Here is an 18,536-nt window from a genome sequence, read left to right on the forward strand (position 1 = left end):
GAGATATGCTGGCTCTATACACGCTAAAAGTCCTGATTATTTACATGGAGTCTGGTGGAGATATGCTGGCTCTATTCACGCTAAAAGTTCTGATTATTTACATGGAGTCTGGTGGAGATATGCTGGCTCTATACACGCTAAAAGTCCTGATTATTTACATGGAGTCTGGTGGAGTTTGGTGATGGTGATTTCGGGGCTGTTTCATGTTAAACTAAAAGGATCTTACTCTTTAACTAAAAGCTCTATCTCTGTAGGGATCCATCCCATAATGTTGTCAGACACTTAGACACAGACACATGCAGAAATAGGGTCCAGGTCACCCTTTAAAATCCCATATATATTATATTATATATTAGTGCAGCAGGAGGAATCAGGGTGAAGGAGGGCTGTTGATCTGAATGGGACGCGGCAGGGCCGGGCTGCCGTCAGCTGACACTCCGCTCCATCCACCGACATCTTGGCTCAGTCCGGAGGAACCGGAGGACACCGGAGGAACCGGAGGACACCGGAGAGCCCGCTTTTTCACGGTCAAACGTCCGGATGGAGTGACTGCGGGGCGCTCAGCCGGAGATACACAGCCGGTAAGAAGCTAAGCACACCAGTATTTGTGTTTGTTTGTGTCTGCATGCCTGCCTTCCTGTCTCTCTCTCTCTGTCTCTCAGTCTGTCTTTCTGTCTCTCAGCCTGTCTCTCTGTCTGTCTGTCTGCCTGTCTCTCTGTCTGTCTGTCTGTCTGTCTGTCTATCTATCTATATGTCTCTCTCTCGGTCTCTCAGTCTGTCTTTCTGTCTCTCAGTCTGCCTGCCTGTGTGTCTGCACTGCAGCAGCGGAGTCGTCACCGTCTGGTCTTGCAAATAATATTATTCGTCCCTGCGAACGCTGATATTTTAACGATGTAAAGCTGATCAATACCGGAGCTTCCTGTGCAGCTTGTGATTTGTTATCTGTTATTAATCAATAAGGACCACCTTTCAATTCAGCGCATACTAACAGCAGCTGTGTTAAATGTATTGTTATGTTTCATCGATAAATAAGGTTGTTTTTATAGCATTAACGTTACAGCGTAATGTATGTCACTGGGCGGTAACTTCAGCCTCAGTGAAACGTTAAACGTTTAAATCTTAGCGGAATAAGATGTCATGTTTTTTAACTTGTGTCCCGAAAGTACCAGAAGACCCAATATTTACCAACCGGTCAGTGTCCTGTAAGGTTTTAAAAAGTTAAAACCATGCTTATGTTTTGAAAACAATGTACGTTTGGCTTTATCTAGCATGCAGCTAGATCTAATCAACTAACTACACTTAATCAGCATTTGTCTGGCTCACACCTTCTCAAGTTTCTAAAGAATTATTCAATTCAATTCAATTTTATTTATAGTATTAAATCATAACAAGAGTTATCTCGAGACACTTTACAGATTAGGTCTAGACCACACTCTATAATTTATAAAGTTCCAACAATTCTAATAATTCCCCCAAGAGCAAGCAGTGTGACAGTGGCGAGGAAAAACTCCATATTAGGAAGAAACCTTGGACAGACCCAGGCTCTTGGTAGGTCTGACGGTGCCGGTTGGGGGTGTGATGAACAGTGGCAATAATAGTCACTCTAAAGATAAGGAACAGTGACTTCAAATGGTAGTCGTAGTAGTTCATGTCATATCAGGGTGCTGCAGGGCGTTACAGGATGTAGTGTAGCCCAGCAGAGCATGGATGGACGTAGCAGGAAGCAGCAGGGTTCAGCAGGAAGCTGCAGGGTTCAGCAGGAAGCAGCAGGGTTCAGCAGGAAGCTGCAGGGTTCAGCAGGAAGCTGCAGGGTTCAGCAGGAAGCAGCAGGGTTCAGCAGGAAGCTGCAGGGTTCAGCAGGAAGCTGTAGGGTTCAGCAGGAAGCTGCAGGGTTAAGCAGGAAGCAGCAGGGTTCAGCAGGAAGCAGCATGACATTGCAGGGCACCGCTGAGCTCAGCAGGGAGTGCAGCAGGACCACGGCGACAGCTGGAACCAGGATCTTGGTGCCAACGTTCTCCAAGGAAATATGCTGGGGGAAACTTGGAGGACTCCCCTGGGAGGACTCCGGGGAGTAAACTCCTCAGAGCTAGGTTAGTAACAAGCATTTCTGGGACTGGAGCAGCTCAGTGTGTCAATTATCAGGTCATGTCTGTCATTTAGCATAAACGTAGAAGCTCCTTGTCCCCACACAAGGAGACCTATCGTTCAAACAGCTTTGAGAGCCATCCCCTGCTGGGCCAGACTTGATTAGAACAAAAGAAATAAATGCATATCTCTGTAAAGTTGAATAGAATCAGCACTACCATGATAAACGACCTTTGTCTGTGACTTGGAGTAAACCTGAATTCAGAGGTGTGGACTGATACTGGGAGAGTTTTTCATTCAAGGAAACACCCACAATTCTAAAGGAATATAATGCTGAAACGGAGGTTTTTTCGGGGCTGCAAACTATGACCCGACAGGGGAAACATGCTTGCAGGCCGCTGTTTACAGTGTATTGTTTTGTCATGTCACGGGTAAGAGTAGCATTTATATATATTTATATAAAAAAACAATGTAGCTGACGTGTTTCTGTGAGTTAGCTAAATGTTAGTAACGTTATGGCCGTTCATTTCGTCTAATTTGCCCCTTTAACATTACAGCAGCTAGTTAGCAAGTTAGCTTAGATGCCAGCCCTCTATATATTAAATTCAACATGCAAAAAGAGTAATGCTAACATACATACAGCTAACGTTTCTCTCTGACGCTACAGCTTGTGATCGGCATTCAGAACTCCATTAATAAATCAGACATTTTAATGTGTTTTGACTTAACTACACACATAACCGTGAGGACACTGAATATTGGGTAAAGGTCGGTTCTTCTGGTACTTTCGGCTGACAAGTTATCAAACATTACATCTCATATTGCTCATAAACTCTCTTAATATATGTGTGTGTAGTGACGGGATGAAGGCGACATTATCACGTTAAATGTGAATGTTTTTACATTGACTCTGGTGTGGCATCACAGAACCAGATGAAAAGGAGTTTAGTGTTGGAGCTCTTATATATATATATATATATATATATATATATATATATATATATATATATATATATATATATATAACCCTCCTCTTAACAATGTGTGTTATGACGGGATGTAGGCAACATTAGAGGGGTGTGCTCCGTTAACATTCACTGATGGGTATCTTTATGAAAAGATATAGATTTTAAGCGGAGGGATTTACATATCGGCTATTTGTCAGCTTCTTCATCCGTGTGTTGCCAATACGCACATCAGTTAGAATTATGTTTTGATATTTTTTTATTTTCTCTCCCAGCTTACCACTGCTGGAGAGAGAGAGAGAGAGAGAGAGAGAGAGGGGGGGGAGAGAGAGAGAGCTGAATCTGGGGGAGGAGGGGGGGCATATCATAGTGGGGGGGCCTGGGTGTCCTCCCCCAGGGAAGTTTTAAGCATCAACGACTTCATTTCCTGCATTCCGATTTTATGCACCAATTTACGTTAAAAAATAATACCTTTATTCAGCCTATGGATGTTAAGAAAAAAGCAAGGATGACAATTCAAAATGTATCAAAAATATAATGGAAAGTATGTTGTTACTTGTCATTGGGCATTTTTAAGTGGGTATATAGAAATCCTGGAGCTTACTATCACGTAGACTACACCACTAGAAGTGATATTGATAGGATAAGTGTTGTGATTTACGTAAAAAAAGCGTCTGCTTTTTTGCCAGCTTTCCTTCCTGCATTTTGCCTGTAAAACCGTGTTTTTGTTCTTCATATTTATGTAGAATTATAGTTTGCTCTTCTTGTTTAAAATATGCGGCTCTGGTAGATGTTTGCGATTGGTCGTGGTATGCAAACACCGCCTCTTTTATGTGAATGCACGCGCCGCTGGATTGGGAAACACTGGGTTGATTGAACTAGTTGTTAACCATCGTCGTGACACAGGTAATGCTGGATCGCGGTTGTTAGGCTTAGTTAAGCCGGGAAACTGAAAGAAATCCAGGACATGTTGATCTTGATTCGTAGTACGGGCCTCGGATAACGGCGAGTTGTCAAGATACCACTAATCACAACGGAAAGAGCATTTGCTGGCGGTGAGTATAACTGTCATTTAAATCACCATTTCACCATGACGTGCACGTCAGCATTTGTCAACAAGACCCGGGGCCTGTTGCACAAAAGTAGAATAAAGAAATCCAGGATAACTGAAACAGCGCAGCTTGACTTAGTGTGATCCACTCATCGAGGCTTTATCGGTTGCATGTTTGCCGAGCCAGGATAAGTAGGTGAAGCTATGTCAGCCAGGAGTAGATAGCTGGGATAAGTACACGATCACGGATTTCTTAAATAGACCACGGTATCGATCACACATTTACTGATGCAGAGATGGAGAAGACGTGTGCAGCATAGGTTTCACCCGCTGAGCAGCAGCTTCTAATGGAAATTTACGAGGAGGTGAAACATATAATATGCAAAAAGGGAAATACGGCTGTTGTTATCAGAGAGAAAAAGCCCGACAGACAATAGCGGACCGACTGAATATGTATGGATTTAAAAAGATTTACTTACTAGTCACTCCACATTTTTACAAAGTTGTACATTCTGTAATTGCTTTAATATGCTTGTTTTATGTGTTGGTTTTATTGTTGTATCTGTTTTTATGTGCTAAATGTGCTGGTTTTACTGTAAAGTGTCTTTGAGTAGCCTGTAAAGCAAAAATAAATAAAATCATTATTTAGCCTACTTCATAAAAGTGAGCAGAGGGAATTAATGTTCCTCGGGAAATTTACCCTAAGGACTATAGGCTTAATATCAAACCCTTATTCATAATGCGAGAATATGTTTTACAACCATATGCACAAATCTCTATAAGCTATGTCAAATTCTAAATATCTTTCTACAATTAATGTTCATACGGAACAAACATGACTGGACAAAAACTAGAAAAAGAAGTAGCCTAAGTGACTTCAGTACACACATTTATTTATTAAGAAGCTTTGTGGCATTCCAACACATTCCCACTCTCATCTCGTAAAATACAGACAGTTGGTCGGGTGCCATTGTCATCGTTATTGACGCTAAAAGTCTAATTTAGAGTCCGCTGCACGGTGTGGGAGGATCGCCCTGACCCCCCACCTCTCCACGTTGCATGGGGAAAATTTGACGGGGAGAGCAGTGGAGGAAATGCATTGTCCAACTTATCTCCAGTGCAACCATTTCTTACCATGTAAAGAACTGCAATAGTAGGATTTAAGTCAAACTCGTGACAGCAATAGTGACAAGTAATGCATGTTAATACAAATAAAGCAGAACACATTCCGAAGACAACGGAATAACTGTTAAACACGTTTATTTTGGATCAGAGCGGCAGCTGATTTAACACATCAGACTCAGGATTAAGTTTAGCCTGGCTGTTGTTCATCCAGGATAACTTGAATATCCTGGCTTAATCCCTTATCCTGGTTTTGTGCAACAGGCCCCCGGTGAGTGGACTTACCGGAGCATTGTCATACGGCAGGCAGAGAAAAGGTAAAAGGAGATGTCTGTTTGTGCCATTCTGTTCTTCACATCAATGAGGCTTCTTCTCTTGTTTCAATGAAGTGAATATGACGAAGTGACTGGAACTATCCGTCACCTCTCGCACGTGGATTCTCAACATCCCAGCTGTTGCCTGGTGTTGAGACCTCGCTGTTGTCTGTTTGTTTTAATCACTACACGCGGTTCACAACACACGGTTAGTCAGCGTAGTTGACACTACACACAGTGAAATTACATGTCCTGTTTTTATTTCACGCATACTATATCTGCTTTGAGAGAGCGAAGCTATGGGCTGAGCTCTGTTATCTCAGAGCTGTTTGTTTGGAGAAGAGTTGTCAGGCGAAGTGGAAGTGAGCGTGTCACTGAGGATAATGGGGGCAATGCCAGTAAAACTGTTATAGGACTTTTTTTTTTAAATAGGTTAATGAGCTTAAAATTGCACATTGCAGCATTTATTGAGAATGTTGTTATTTGTAAATAATATCTATATATAATCAATATTTAGTGTATTAGTGGGTGTAGTATATAACAGAGTAACACCTGTTGCCTGAGTGCAGTCTGTTGTCAATACCTTAAACCATTTCACATGATGGTAAAACACAATTTGCAGATCTCACTCAGATTTTCATCAAAAATCTAAACACATTCTGCACTCTAATGCACATGTGGCAACAATCAAATACAAACAGAGAACACATGTCATTAATTGAACACAACCACTCAAAATTGATTTCACTTGTTTCAAATGATGTGACACAACCAATATACTCATGAGTTTATGAACCCATGCTAAAGTTGAATGAAAAGAGGAATAAAAAAAAAAAAACATCTTTGGAAATTGATCTTAATGCCTTAATTAAAATAAATGAGGACAAATCCAACCTTTAAGGACACCAATTTTCTTTGTGAATGAATAATGTTTCGTAAACAAATAAATGTTCTTCCTTAAAATACAGGGGGCATAAGTCAGTACAGCCCTATGTTAAATTACCATAGAGGCAGGCAGATGTTTTATTTTTAAAGGCCAGTTATTTGGAATTAAATTAGCCCCACATCATCACATCCCCTTCACCATACCTAGAGATTGGCATGGTTTTCCTAATAGCTGGTCTGAGTTGCATTGAAAGATTATCTTATGGAAAGTACACCATGCCAGTCTCTAGGTATGTTGAAGGGTATGTTCAGAGAGCAAAACAGGTTGTTGAGGGTGGGACAATATTGCTTGTGATGATGACGAAGTGCTCTGGCCTGACCCAGCCCAAAGACGAGAAGAAGCACATTGATCACATGTCATGTCAGGGTTGCAGCAGGTGGACCCAAATGCAAGACTCGTCCAGCGAATGTGCAGAACAAACTCTTTATTTTGACTCACACAACTAACAATCTCAAAACTACAAATAACCAGGACTCACACAGGACAGACAGGGAAAGACGAACCGACAAGAGACAAAGGAAACAGAGAGACTAAATACACAGGGTAACGAGGACTAACAAGGAACAGGAGACACAACAGGTGAAACAAATCAGACAATCACAAGGGCGGAAAACCAAAAGACAGGAAGTAAAACCAGACAAGACAGAAAACCAGACTTTCAAAATAAAACGGGGAACAGAGCAAAACAGACAAACAAGACTACCACAATAAGACAGAACGTGGAACAAAGTATAAAGCACGAAACACAACAAAACACACAAAAAGGCCACAAGAGTGGCACAAAGGCAATAAGTTTCAGCCGGATCCTGACAGTAGAACAGTACATTGTAGGCTGTATACTGTACAATTAAATAATTGTATGGCCCTGAAGATTGTGCTTTCCATTTGTTACTATAACAGTACTGACTGCTAAATTTTGACTGGTTGCAGGTTCATATCAACAAATAAGAATTACAGTAACACAGAGACAAAGGACCAGTTTGTGAGATGCAGAGTCCAGTACTGTAAAAATAGGGGTACCAGGAGGAGTAGTAATTTCTAATCAATTTTGAGCCACTATGATAGAACATGTTTTCGTTCATCTAAAGACAATGATGGAAAAATATGAGATTTGTTTTGAGATTAAAAATGTTCTTCTCCCTGAGAACTATATATGTTTTGAACAATGTGTTTTCTATTTTTTGGTGTATTGTTTACGGACTGCTTGATAGTGCATATATCATTTTGATCACTTTGTTTATGATTTGAGAGCAGTATTGGATTTTGAACACAGGTCAAATTGTTTTGAGGCGAAAGTTTCATTTTGCAAGAGGTTTTGTAAATAGTGCTTGAAGATGAGGTTTTGTGTTTAATGTTTTCAGAAAATGGAGCAAGTTTTCAGAAATTGTGTTTTAGCAATTGAGGAAAACTGGAAACCATCCAGCCTGAGGGATTGGGAGGAGATTGGCTCTGGGGGTTTTGGACAAATCTACAAAGCCAGGCATCATCAGTGGGGCGAGGACGTGGCCATTAAACTGCTTCGTCATGACAACGGGTAAGTGCTTACAAAGGGTTTCCTGTGTATAACTACATACAGTTGTGTGAATTACTCATAATGCAAACAAACACACATAGGAACGAGAAGTCTTTGCTGCATGAGATCAAGATGATGTGTCAAGCCACCAGCCCGCATATTATGGCCGTCCGAGGGATCTTCAAGGGTCGGATGCCCTCCTCTGGCAGGTCAAGACATCTTGGTCTGGTCATGGATCTCATGAAGAGAGGATCATTGGCCTCCCTACAGGTAACCAGGGGTGGAACAACTACTCATATCTTTTACTTAGAGTAGCAATACTCTGTAAAAAATACTCATGCTACAAGTTAAAGTCTTGCATTAACAATTAAAAAAAACATAGAATAAATAAATAATATATAATACATTTGTTATCTGAGTTATATTGTTCTATGTTCAAATAGTCATTATTAAAGAAAAGAAGAACATTAATATAACAGCATATTCGGCTATATGTGTAGCTCACTATCTCCACTATTTGTGGATCTGAAACCATCTTACAGGAAGCATTGAACGGAACTCCACCCTGGCCGCTGGTCTTCAGTCTGGCTCACCAAGTGGCTCTGGGTATAAATTTCCTCCACAGTCTGGGTGTGCTCCACCAGGACCTGAAGCCCCAAAACATACTGCTGGACGACTTTCTCAATGCCAAGGTGAGTCCGAGGCTTTGAGGGCAGGCCAGGCCTCATGTTTACTTTATGCTATTACAATAGTTTGCACACTCTCTGGAGACTAAATGGAGCCTGAAAAACACATATTGTAAACCCAAAAGATACAGACATGGCTTTCCCTTACATGTTGCAACTTGATAATATACGGTAGTAAATAGTTTTACTGTTTTTCAAGAGCCAAACTCCAGGCCTTAACATTGTACAGTATGACATGTTATCAAGATATATGATTTGTTATCAAGATTCATGATTTTGGTTCCAGAACATCCCGTTCTAATTCCTTACTTGGAAGATAGGGATGCTTTTTCAGTGGTTCTCATAGTCAGATAGCGACGCCAAAATCACCCTTGAGCAGGTATATGATAATAGTATGAAGAGCTACAATGGTAATTAGTAGTATTAAATAACAAAATTTCAGGTTGGGAGGGTGGATGGGTAAAAAAAACACAGGACTTTCACCTAGAAGACCGGGGTTCATGTCCTGTTCTTGTCCCGTGGGTCACTTAAACGTACATTTTTATGTACATTTAAGGCCAAATTGGTCCGGACGCAGAGTGTCAAAAAGTGATGCCAAGAGTCCTGAAGCTAAAGCAGATTATTTGCGTTAGTAACAAATGAACCGACCAGGTGTCCCTAATTGATGCGCTGGGAGTGAGAATCTTGTGTGCCCGACCTGGCTCCATGGGCGCAGATCCAGTGAGGGCGGAAGGTCACAGACCGATGATGTCATCAGGACCACATTATCTGCAAAGAGCAGCAATGAGATCTCCAGCTTACCGAACTGCAACCCCTCCCCACTCAATATCAGAACTGGAGTGATGTGATCCACTTTCTTGGTTTTAGTGAGGACTCGAGCAGCAGCATTCTGAATCAGCTGCAGCTGTCTGATTGATTTTTTTAGGGAGACCTGTAAAGACACCGTTACAGTAGTCAAGTCTACTAAAGATAAAACCATGTACAAGTTTTTCCAAGTCCTGCTGAGACATAAATCCTCTAATCCTTGATATATTCTTAAAATGGTAATAGGCTGACTTTGTAATTGTCTTAATGTGGCTGTTGACATTGCCGCTTGAAGCTGAGTGCTGACCTTTAATCGTTTGTTCTTTGCTCCAAAAACAACCACCTCAGTTTTTTCTTAAGAAAATTTGGACCTGGAGAGTAATTTTTTGCCACCTGCGTTCAGCTTTTTCTCTTTTTTTCTGATCGTACAAGTGTGGCATTTATCCATGGAGATCTTTTCTTATCAGAGACAGTTTTTACCTTAATGGGAGCAATGGCATCAATAACATTTGTAATTTTACAATTGAAATTGTCTATAAGCTCAGTGACTGAGACCCCGGAAAGGGCGGGTGTGGAGGAGAAAAGCTGAATGAATGTTTCGCTGCTGTTCTCAGTGATAGACCGTTTTTTGATTACCTTTGTTTGAATAGTTTTTTGTACAGGGATATTACCATTAAAGAAAACATAGGAAGGGTCACCACAACATTGGAAATGTTTAAACCTTTGGAGATAATCAAGTCCAGAGTGTGCCCCTTGTTGTGTGTGGGCTCTGTCACATACTGAGTCAGTCCATAGTTCTCAAAAACACAACACAATTCTTTGGTCCCTCTGTCCTGAGGGATGTCAACATGAATGTTAAAATCGCCAGCAATAACCACACAGTCAAAATCAATACAGATAACAGACAGCAGTTCTGCAAAGTCTTCGAAGAAGGCTGCACAATATTTAGGTGGTCCGAGGGGAGGCCCTCAACTGAAGAGCTACATATTCAAAACTAGCAAAATTTCCATAAGATAATTTTGTACATTGAAATGACTCATTAAACAAAATGGCGACTCCACCTCCTTTCTTATGAACACTATTCTCACTCATAAAGTTGAAGTTAGGAGTAGCTGACTCAATGAGTACAGTAGCACTGTTATTATTGTCCAACCAGGTTTCAGTTCCATCCATCCATCCATCTTCGTCTGCTTATCCGGTGTCGTGTTGTGGGGGGAGCAGCTCCAGCAGGGGACCCCAAACTTCCCTTTCCCGAGCCACATTAACCAGCTCCAACTGGGGGGATCCCGAGACGCTCCCAGGCCAGGTTGGAGATATAATCCCTCCACCTAGTCCTGGGTCTTCCCCGAGGCCTCCTCCCAGCTGGACGTGCCTGGAACACCTCCCTAGGGAGGCACTCAGGGGGCATCCTCACCAGATGCCCGAACCACCTCAACTGGCTCCTTTCGACGCGAAGGAGCAGCGGCTCTACTCCAAGCTCCTCACGGATGACTGAGCTTCTCAAGGTACTTGAACTCCTTCACTTGGGGTAAGGACTCATTCCCTACCTGGAGTAGGCACTCCATCAGTTTCCTGCTGATAAACCATGGCCTCAGATTTAGAGGTGCTGATCCTCATCCCAGCCGCTTCACACTCGGCTGCAAACCGATCCAGTGAGTGCTGAAGGTCACAGGCTTATGATGCCATCAGGACCACATCATCTGCAAAGAGCAGCGATGAGATCCCCAGCCCACCGAACTGCAACCCCTCCCCACCCGACTACGCTTTGATATCCTGTCCATATCCTGGTGGAGGCCAACCCTCACCTGAAACAAGTCCGACTTACTGCCAAGAACCCAGACACAGCTCTCACTTTGGTCGTACAGAGATTGGATGGCCCTGAGAAGAGACCCCCTCACCCCATACTCCCGCAGCACCTCCCACAGTATCTCCCGGGGAACCCGGTCATACGCCTTTTCCAAATCCACGAAACACACGTAAAGTAACCCCGCAAAGTAACAAAGTAACAAAGTAACCCCGGATTGGCATACTCCCAGGCTCCGTCCAGGATCCTTGCGAGAGTGAAGATCTGGTCCATTGTTCCACGACCAGGATGGAATCCACATTGTTCCTCTTCAATCTGAGGTTTGACTATCGGCCAATCCCTCCTTTCCAGCACCTTGTAGTAGACTTTACCAGGGAGGCTGAGAAGTGTGATACCCCTGTAATTGGCACACACCCCCTGGTCCCTCTTTATGAAAAGGGGAACCACCACCCCAGTCTGCCACTCCTTTGGCACTGTCCCAGACAGAAGGCCGAATACTCCGAACTACTGTTTGGTGCATATGCACAAACAACAGTCAGAGTTTCCGCCCCCACAACCCACAGGCGTAGGGAGGCGACCCTCTCGTCCACCGGGGTAAACCCCAACGTAGCGGCGCTCAGCCGGGGGCTTGTGAGTATACCCACACCCGCCCGGCGCCTCACACCCTGGGCATCTCCGGAGAAGAAAAGAGTCCAACCCCTATCCAGGAGTATGCTTCCAGAACCGATACTGTGCATAGAGGTAAGCCCCACCAGATCTAACCGGTAGCGCTCCACCTCCCGCACCAGTTCCGGCTCCTTCCCCCATAGAGAGGTGACATTCCACTTCTTCAGAGCCAGCATCTGCTGCCCGGGTCTGGTCCGTCGAGGCCCCTGACCTTCACTGCCACCATGTGGCAGCGCACCCGACCCCAGCGGTTCCTCCCACAGGTGGTGGGCCCATGGGATGGAAAGATGGGAGCCACGTAGCTTTTTCGGACTGTGCCCGGCCGGCTCTGTGGCAAACTCAGCCACCAGATGCTCGCTGACGCCATCTGGGCCTGGCTCCAGACGGGTGCCCCGGGCTTCCTCCGGGCAGGGTCACTCCATCTCTACCTCAGTCACTCATAGGGTTTTTGAACCATTCTTTGTCTGGCCCCTCACCTGAGACCACTTTGCCTTGGGAGACCCTACCAGGAGCACACAGCTCCAGACAACACAGCCCTCAGGTTCATAGAGACAAACAAACCTCTCCACCACGATAAGGTGATGGTTCCCGGAGAGGAAGTTTCAGTTAAAAACATAAAATCGAGGTTGTGCTTAATAATAAGATCATTGATTAAAAATGATTTACTCGCCAGGGACCTAGTGTTTAGTAGTGTAAATCTCAGTGTTTTAAAGTTATTAGCTGTCTCATTTTTGGTCCTGACTGTGGCTGACAAGAAATGGATACTAAATTCACTGTTTTTGCAGTTAAGTAGTAGTTGTTACGTAGTGGCTTCACCGATTTGTTCTGTCTGTTACTGATTCTAACTGGAATGATAGAGCTGGTCTGTGGATGGACCTCATCTGTGGAAGTGCGCATGAGCACATGTCCACAGTTTGTAAACAGTCAATCAAATGTCTGTGTTTGCAGGGCATGCCGCAAGTTCCCACAGAGCATTTGGTTGCCTCATGTATTTGGATGAATACCATCCCTGCCAAGTAGCAAGCCACGTTCCCAAAATAGATTAAAATTGTCAATGAAACCTATATTGTGAATGCTGCAAGTACACTGGAGCCAGGTGTTAAGTTGGAGTAGTCTGCTAAAAAGGCATGATCCACGACCTAGAGATGGCAGTGGGCCCAAAATAAAAACCAATTTCCCAGTGCTCTTTAAAATGTCAATGAGAAGGTTGAATTCCCGCTTTGTGCTTTCACTCTCCTCACAGGACATGTCATTATGTCCACAATGGACCACAATGCGTTTTATGGAGATCGGGAGTGATGGTATCAGAGCCTTAACTTTGGCGAGGCTCCTGGAAAGCAATGTGTTACGGCATTAAAAAACCGCATACCTCTGGTGATGGAGTCACCAATGATTACTGTGATTGGGGGGAAGAGCAGATGCGGAACGGGGAGTTTGGACAGCCAGCGTCCGAAGGACAAAAGTTCAAAACAGCACGAGATGGATATTGACAAGACAGTAGCCCCTTCCTGCGACGACAGCCAGTGATCCGGCTTTGCAGTGGTCCTTCCCGGCAACGACAGCCGGTGATCTGGCCATGCAGCAGTACTCTCCCACGACGACATCCATTGAGCCGGTCGTGCAGCAGTCCTCCCCCGTGATGATGGCTGGAGAGCCGGCTGCGCACCGGGGCGAGCTCCGGGACCACCGGAGTCATGGGGAACCATGGCAGCTGCTGCCAGGAAGGTTGGGCCGTGACAGGTCGCCATAGGCACTTCACCAACCCCGGTCACCGAGCGCGAGCCGGGGCAGCCAGCCAGGTCGGCATCCAGCTCCGACAAAACACCAAAGTGGTTGGAAAGGCTGAGGGCAGGAGGCGAAGCAGCCCCATCCTCGGCTCTCCTCCGGCCATGGACCACGTCAGTCCAGGAAGGCCTGATGGTTGGCGTTGAGCAGGAGGACGGACGTGGGCAGGTGGACCGATCCCAGGGCACCGTATCCTGGAGGGCGGCCGATAGAGTTGAAATCTGCAGTGACTGATAATGGGCCACATCCAAACAGGCGGTCAGCAGGGTGTCTTTAGTCTTTAACTCCTTGGACATCTGACGAACATCTTCCTTAAGGTCAGCTATTTCCTTAGTGGTATTGCTGAACAGCGATGTTACTTTGCGGGGCAGTGGGGACTCGTCAGGAGGTGTGGATGTAGCCATGGATGTAGCACTAGCTTAGCAATGTTTAGCTCTGCTTAGCTAATGTAGTATTCAAACATTCCTTCCACATTATTTACAGATAAAATCCACAATAAAACCCAGCTGGCGAACATCACAGAAATATAGCGCAGCTTCACGCTAACCACACATGAAAGCGTTTTACTAAAAGGCCAAAACTTTAAGCTAAAGTTCAAAATGTTGGAGAGGATAACTGTTAGCAGCCTCCCCTAGTTACAAGTCTTGTTGGGGTGTCTTATCGGAGTAAAAAAAAACTGTATAGAGCAATATCCTAACTGTACTGTTTAGATATTTGTTTATAGATAACAGACAGGCTGTTTGACATCTTGAACAGTCGCAATCCCAGAGCGAGAGGGTTCAAAGCCCCCCTTTGTTCTAGGAATTGGACAAGCACCAGCTTGTCAAAAGCCAGGGGGTACTTGCTCAATTCGAAGATGGAAGATGGCAAAAAACCTAAAGACTCCTTCATGTTCATGACTGGTTTCATGTTAGTCTTCTGCACACCCCTTCAAATAAATTGTTACCAAATAAAGAACCTCTTCTAACTCCTTCCTCTCTTTGCTAAATCTCTCTGCAGCTTACAGATTTTGGCCTTGCCCGGACTTCCTGCAGCATCACACTGCCCAAGGACGGTGAACCACTAGGAGGGACGCTTAAATACATGCCACCTGAGGCGTTAAAAAACCTAGAATCGTCTGAACCTACCAGAGCCTTTGATATCTACAGGTGGAAGAGCATCCAACCAGCACTTGAATAAAGCGTTTTATTTATCATATAATAAATAATAACTGTAGACGGGATCACTCCAGCTGCCATGCTATCACATGTTCAGTGTTGACAGGAAGTCAAAATATCAGTCGCTTAGTCCTTTTTACAGGAGAGGGAATTGTTTTCAAGTAGGAGGGATACTAATATGACTTCATGCACAGATTTCATTTAATATCCTCATTCTCACATGAACATTAATTTAAAGATGACAACAAACACTAGCCAGCAATCAACCAGGGTGTGATTGTTATGATGTGAATAATAATCCTGACATGAAACTCTCTCCGTCTGTCTTTTAGTTTTGGGATACTGCTTTGGTCCATTGTCACAGGGAAACAACCATATGGAAGTAAGTGACTGTTGTGTCTTTAGCAGTCCCTCCAGGATTTTGTGGCATTTTTTGAGATTGTTACGGCCCAAAATGCCTGATTTTGAGGGAGCTTTTGTAAAAAATGGTGAAAAAAAGCTTGAAAACATTTTTTTGGTATAATTCTTTAAAGATAAAAAGGAAACTTATTTTGGGGAGAATAAAATTACTCTGGGCTGAGTTTTCCTAGTAACCAAAAAGGCTCAGGATGCTGCAAATATTGGTAGCCTATAATATGAAAATTGCTGGTGGATTGAAGAAGAAAATAATAATTCATTGAATTAATCAAATTTGAACATATGTGTTGGTGACTTGTTGATCTTTACATTGTTAGTTTATTTCCTAACCTGACCTGGGACACATTCATACGGTTTGATCAAGTCAAGTTTATGTCATCCATAAAAACGGAAATTACAGTGCTCATACCTGCCTTAATGCCGATAAAAAGATAGAGCATAAATACAATACATAAATACAGTACAGAAATTATTAAAATGTATGTTTAAAGTGCTTGTTGTGCTGTCTGATAGTCTGAGGTATAAAAGAGAGAGCATAACGCTTAGTTTGAGTCACAGGAGGCCTTAGCCTACCACTACGTTCTATAACCCTGCCAGTCAGATTACTACAGGAGGCCTTAGTCTAATACTACGTTCTATAACCCTACCAGTCAGATTACTACAGGAGAACTTAGTCTATCACTATGTTCTATAACCCTACCAGTCAGATTACTACAGGAGAACTTAGTGTATCACTACTTTCTATAACCCTACCAGTCAGATTACTACAGGAGACCTTAGTCTACCACTACGTTCTATAACCCTACCAGTCAAATTACCACAGGAGGTCTTAGCCTACCACTACTTTCTATAACCCTACCTGTCAAATTACCACAGGAGGTCTTAGCCTACCACTACTTTCTATAACCATACCAGTCAAATTACCACAGGAGGTCTTTCTATAACCCTCTTACTTTACTATAACCCTACCAGTCACCTTTAGCCTACCACTACCCTACCAGTCAGATTACTACAGGAGACCTTAGTACCACTACTTTCTATAACCATACCAGTCAGATTACTACAGGAGACCTTAGTCTACCACTACCAACCCTACCATTCAGATTACTTTTAGTCTATAACCCTACCAGTCAGATTACTACAGGAGACCTTAGTCTACCACTACATTCTATAACCCTACCAGTCAGATTACTACAGGAGACCTTAGTCTATCACTACTTTCTATAACCCTACCATTCAGATTACTACAGGAGACCTTAGTCTACCACTACGTTCTATAACCCTACCAGTCAGATTACTACAGGAGGTCTTACTACGTCTACCACCAGTCAGATTACTACAGGAGGCCTTAGTCTACCACTCTATAACCCTACCAGTCAGATTACTACAGGAGACCTTAGTCTACTCACTATTTCTATAACCCTACCATTCAGATTACTACAGGAGACCTTAGTCTACCACTATAACCCTACCAGTCAGATTACTACAGGAGACCTCTATAACCCTACCAGTCAGATTACTACAGGAGGCCTTAGTCTACCACACTACGTTCTATAACCCTACCAGTCAGATTACTACAGGAGACCTTAGTCTAACCCTTCTATAACCCTACCAGTCAGATTACTACAGGAGGCCTTAGTCTACCATTACGTTCTATAACCCTACCAGTCAGATTACTACAGGAGGTCTTAGTCTACCACAGATTACTACAGTTCTATAACCCTACCAGTCAGATTACTACAGGAGGTCCCTACCAGCCTACCACCCTACCAGTCAGATTACTATAGGCCCCTACCAGTCAGATTACTACAGGAGACCTTAGTCTATCACTACTTTCTATAACCCTACCAGTCAGATTACTACAGGAGACCTTAGTCTACCACTTCTATAACCCTACCATTCAGATTACTACAGGAGACCTTAGTCTACCACTACTTTCTATAACCCTACCAGTCAGATTATAACCCTACCCTAGTCAGATTACTACAGGAAGTCTATCACTACTTCTATAACCCTACCATTCAGATTACTACAGGAGACCTTAACCCTACCCCTACCAGTCAGATTACTACAGGAGGTTCTATAACCCTACCAGTCAGATTACTACAGGAGACCTTAGTCTATCACTCTATAACCCTACCAGTCAGATTACTACAGGAGACCTTAGTCTATAACCCTACCAGTCAGATTACTACAGGAGGCCTTACGTTCTATAACCCTACCAGTCAAATTACTACAGGAGGCCTTAGTCTACCACTACGTTCTATAACCCTTACCAGGAGGTCAGATTACCAGTCAGGAGACCTTAGTCTACCACTATGTTCCATAACCCTACCAGTCAGATTACTACAGGAGACCTTAGTCTACCACTACGTTCTATAACCCTACCAGTCAGATTACTACAGGAGAGTCTACCACTACGCCTTAACCCTACCAGTCAGATTACTACAGGAGACCTTGGTCTATAACCCCCTACCAGTCAGATTACTACAGGAGGCCTTAGCCTACCACTACGTTCTATAACCCTACCAGTCAGATTACTACAGGAGACCTTAGTCTATATGTTCCCCCTACCAGTCAGATTACTACAGGAGACCTTAGTCTACCACTATGTTCCATAACCCTACCAGTCAGATTAGTAAAGGAGGCCTTATAACCCTACCACAGATTACTACAGGAGGCTTAGCCACCACTCGTTCTATACCCCTACCAGTCAGATTACTACAGGAGGGAGGCTTAGCCAAACCCTACCAGTCACGGAGGTCTTCCAACCACTAACTCTACCAGTCAGATTATCATGAAGAGGGTGACCCGGATCCCTCGTTATTTTCTGTGTCAGTTTTTCTAGGCATTCATCATGTACTTTATCTACTGTATTCAACTCTCCCACTGGTGATGGCGCAGTGGATATGACACATGCCTTTGGTGTCTTGTGTGGGAGACCCGGGTTTGATTCCCACTGTGATACATCAATCAATGTCTCCCTGAGCAAGACCCTAACCCCTAGTTGCTCCAGAGGCGTGCAGCCTCTATATAGCAATTGTGAGTTGCTTTGGATAAAAGCCTCAGCTTTGCACCAGCAACTTAAACACATTTCTATGTGGCAGATAAACAACCACATGTGAAAATTTGCGATGGATATAATATGGGCAAGATAATAAACTCTCAAGGCAATATACCTTTTATGATTTGACTTTGATTGTCCAAAGACTGCAAGAAGT

At 43.6% G+C, this 18,536-nt stretch overlaps 1 protein-coding gene across 1 annotated transcript in view; it reads left to right on the top strand.

The window, feature by feature from the left end:
• Nucleotides 1-398: 398 nt before the first annotated feature.
• LOC114553058 (receptor-interacting serine/threonine-protein kinase 4-like) overlaps nt 399-18,536 on the top strand; it is a 34,416-nt gene continuing 16,278 nt past the window's right edge. Inside the window, exons 1-6 of the mRNA XM_028574153.1 lie at nt 399-581; nt 7,845-8,017; nt 8,098-8,266; nt 8,539-8,688; nt 14,741-14,889; nt 15,231-15,280. Coding sequence (XP_028429954.1) covers nt 399-581; nt 7,845-8,017; nt 8,098-8,266; nt 8,539-8,688; nt 14,741-14,889; nt 15,231-15,280 — 874 coding nt within the window. The remainder of the gene's footprint in view (nt 582-7,844; nt 8,018-8,097; nt 8,267-8,538; nt 8,689-14,740; nt 14,890-15,230; nt 15,281-18,536) is intronic.

This window comes from Perca flavescens, chromosome 3 (genome assembly GCF_004354835.1).
Source record: "Perca flavescens isolate YP-PL-M2 chromosome 3, PFLA_1.0, whole genome shotgun sequence".
NCBI lineage: Eukaryota > Metazoa > Chordata > Actinopteri > Perciformes > Percidae > Perca > Perca flavescens.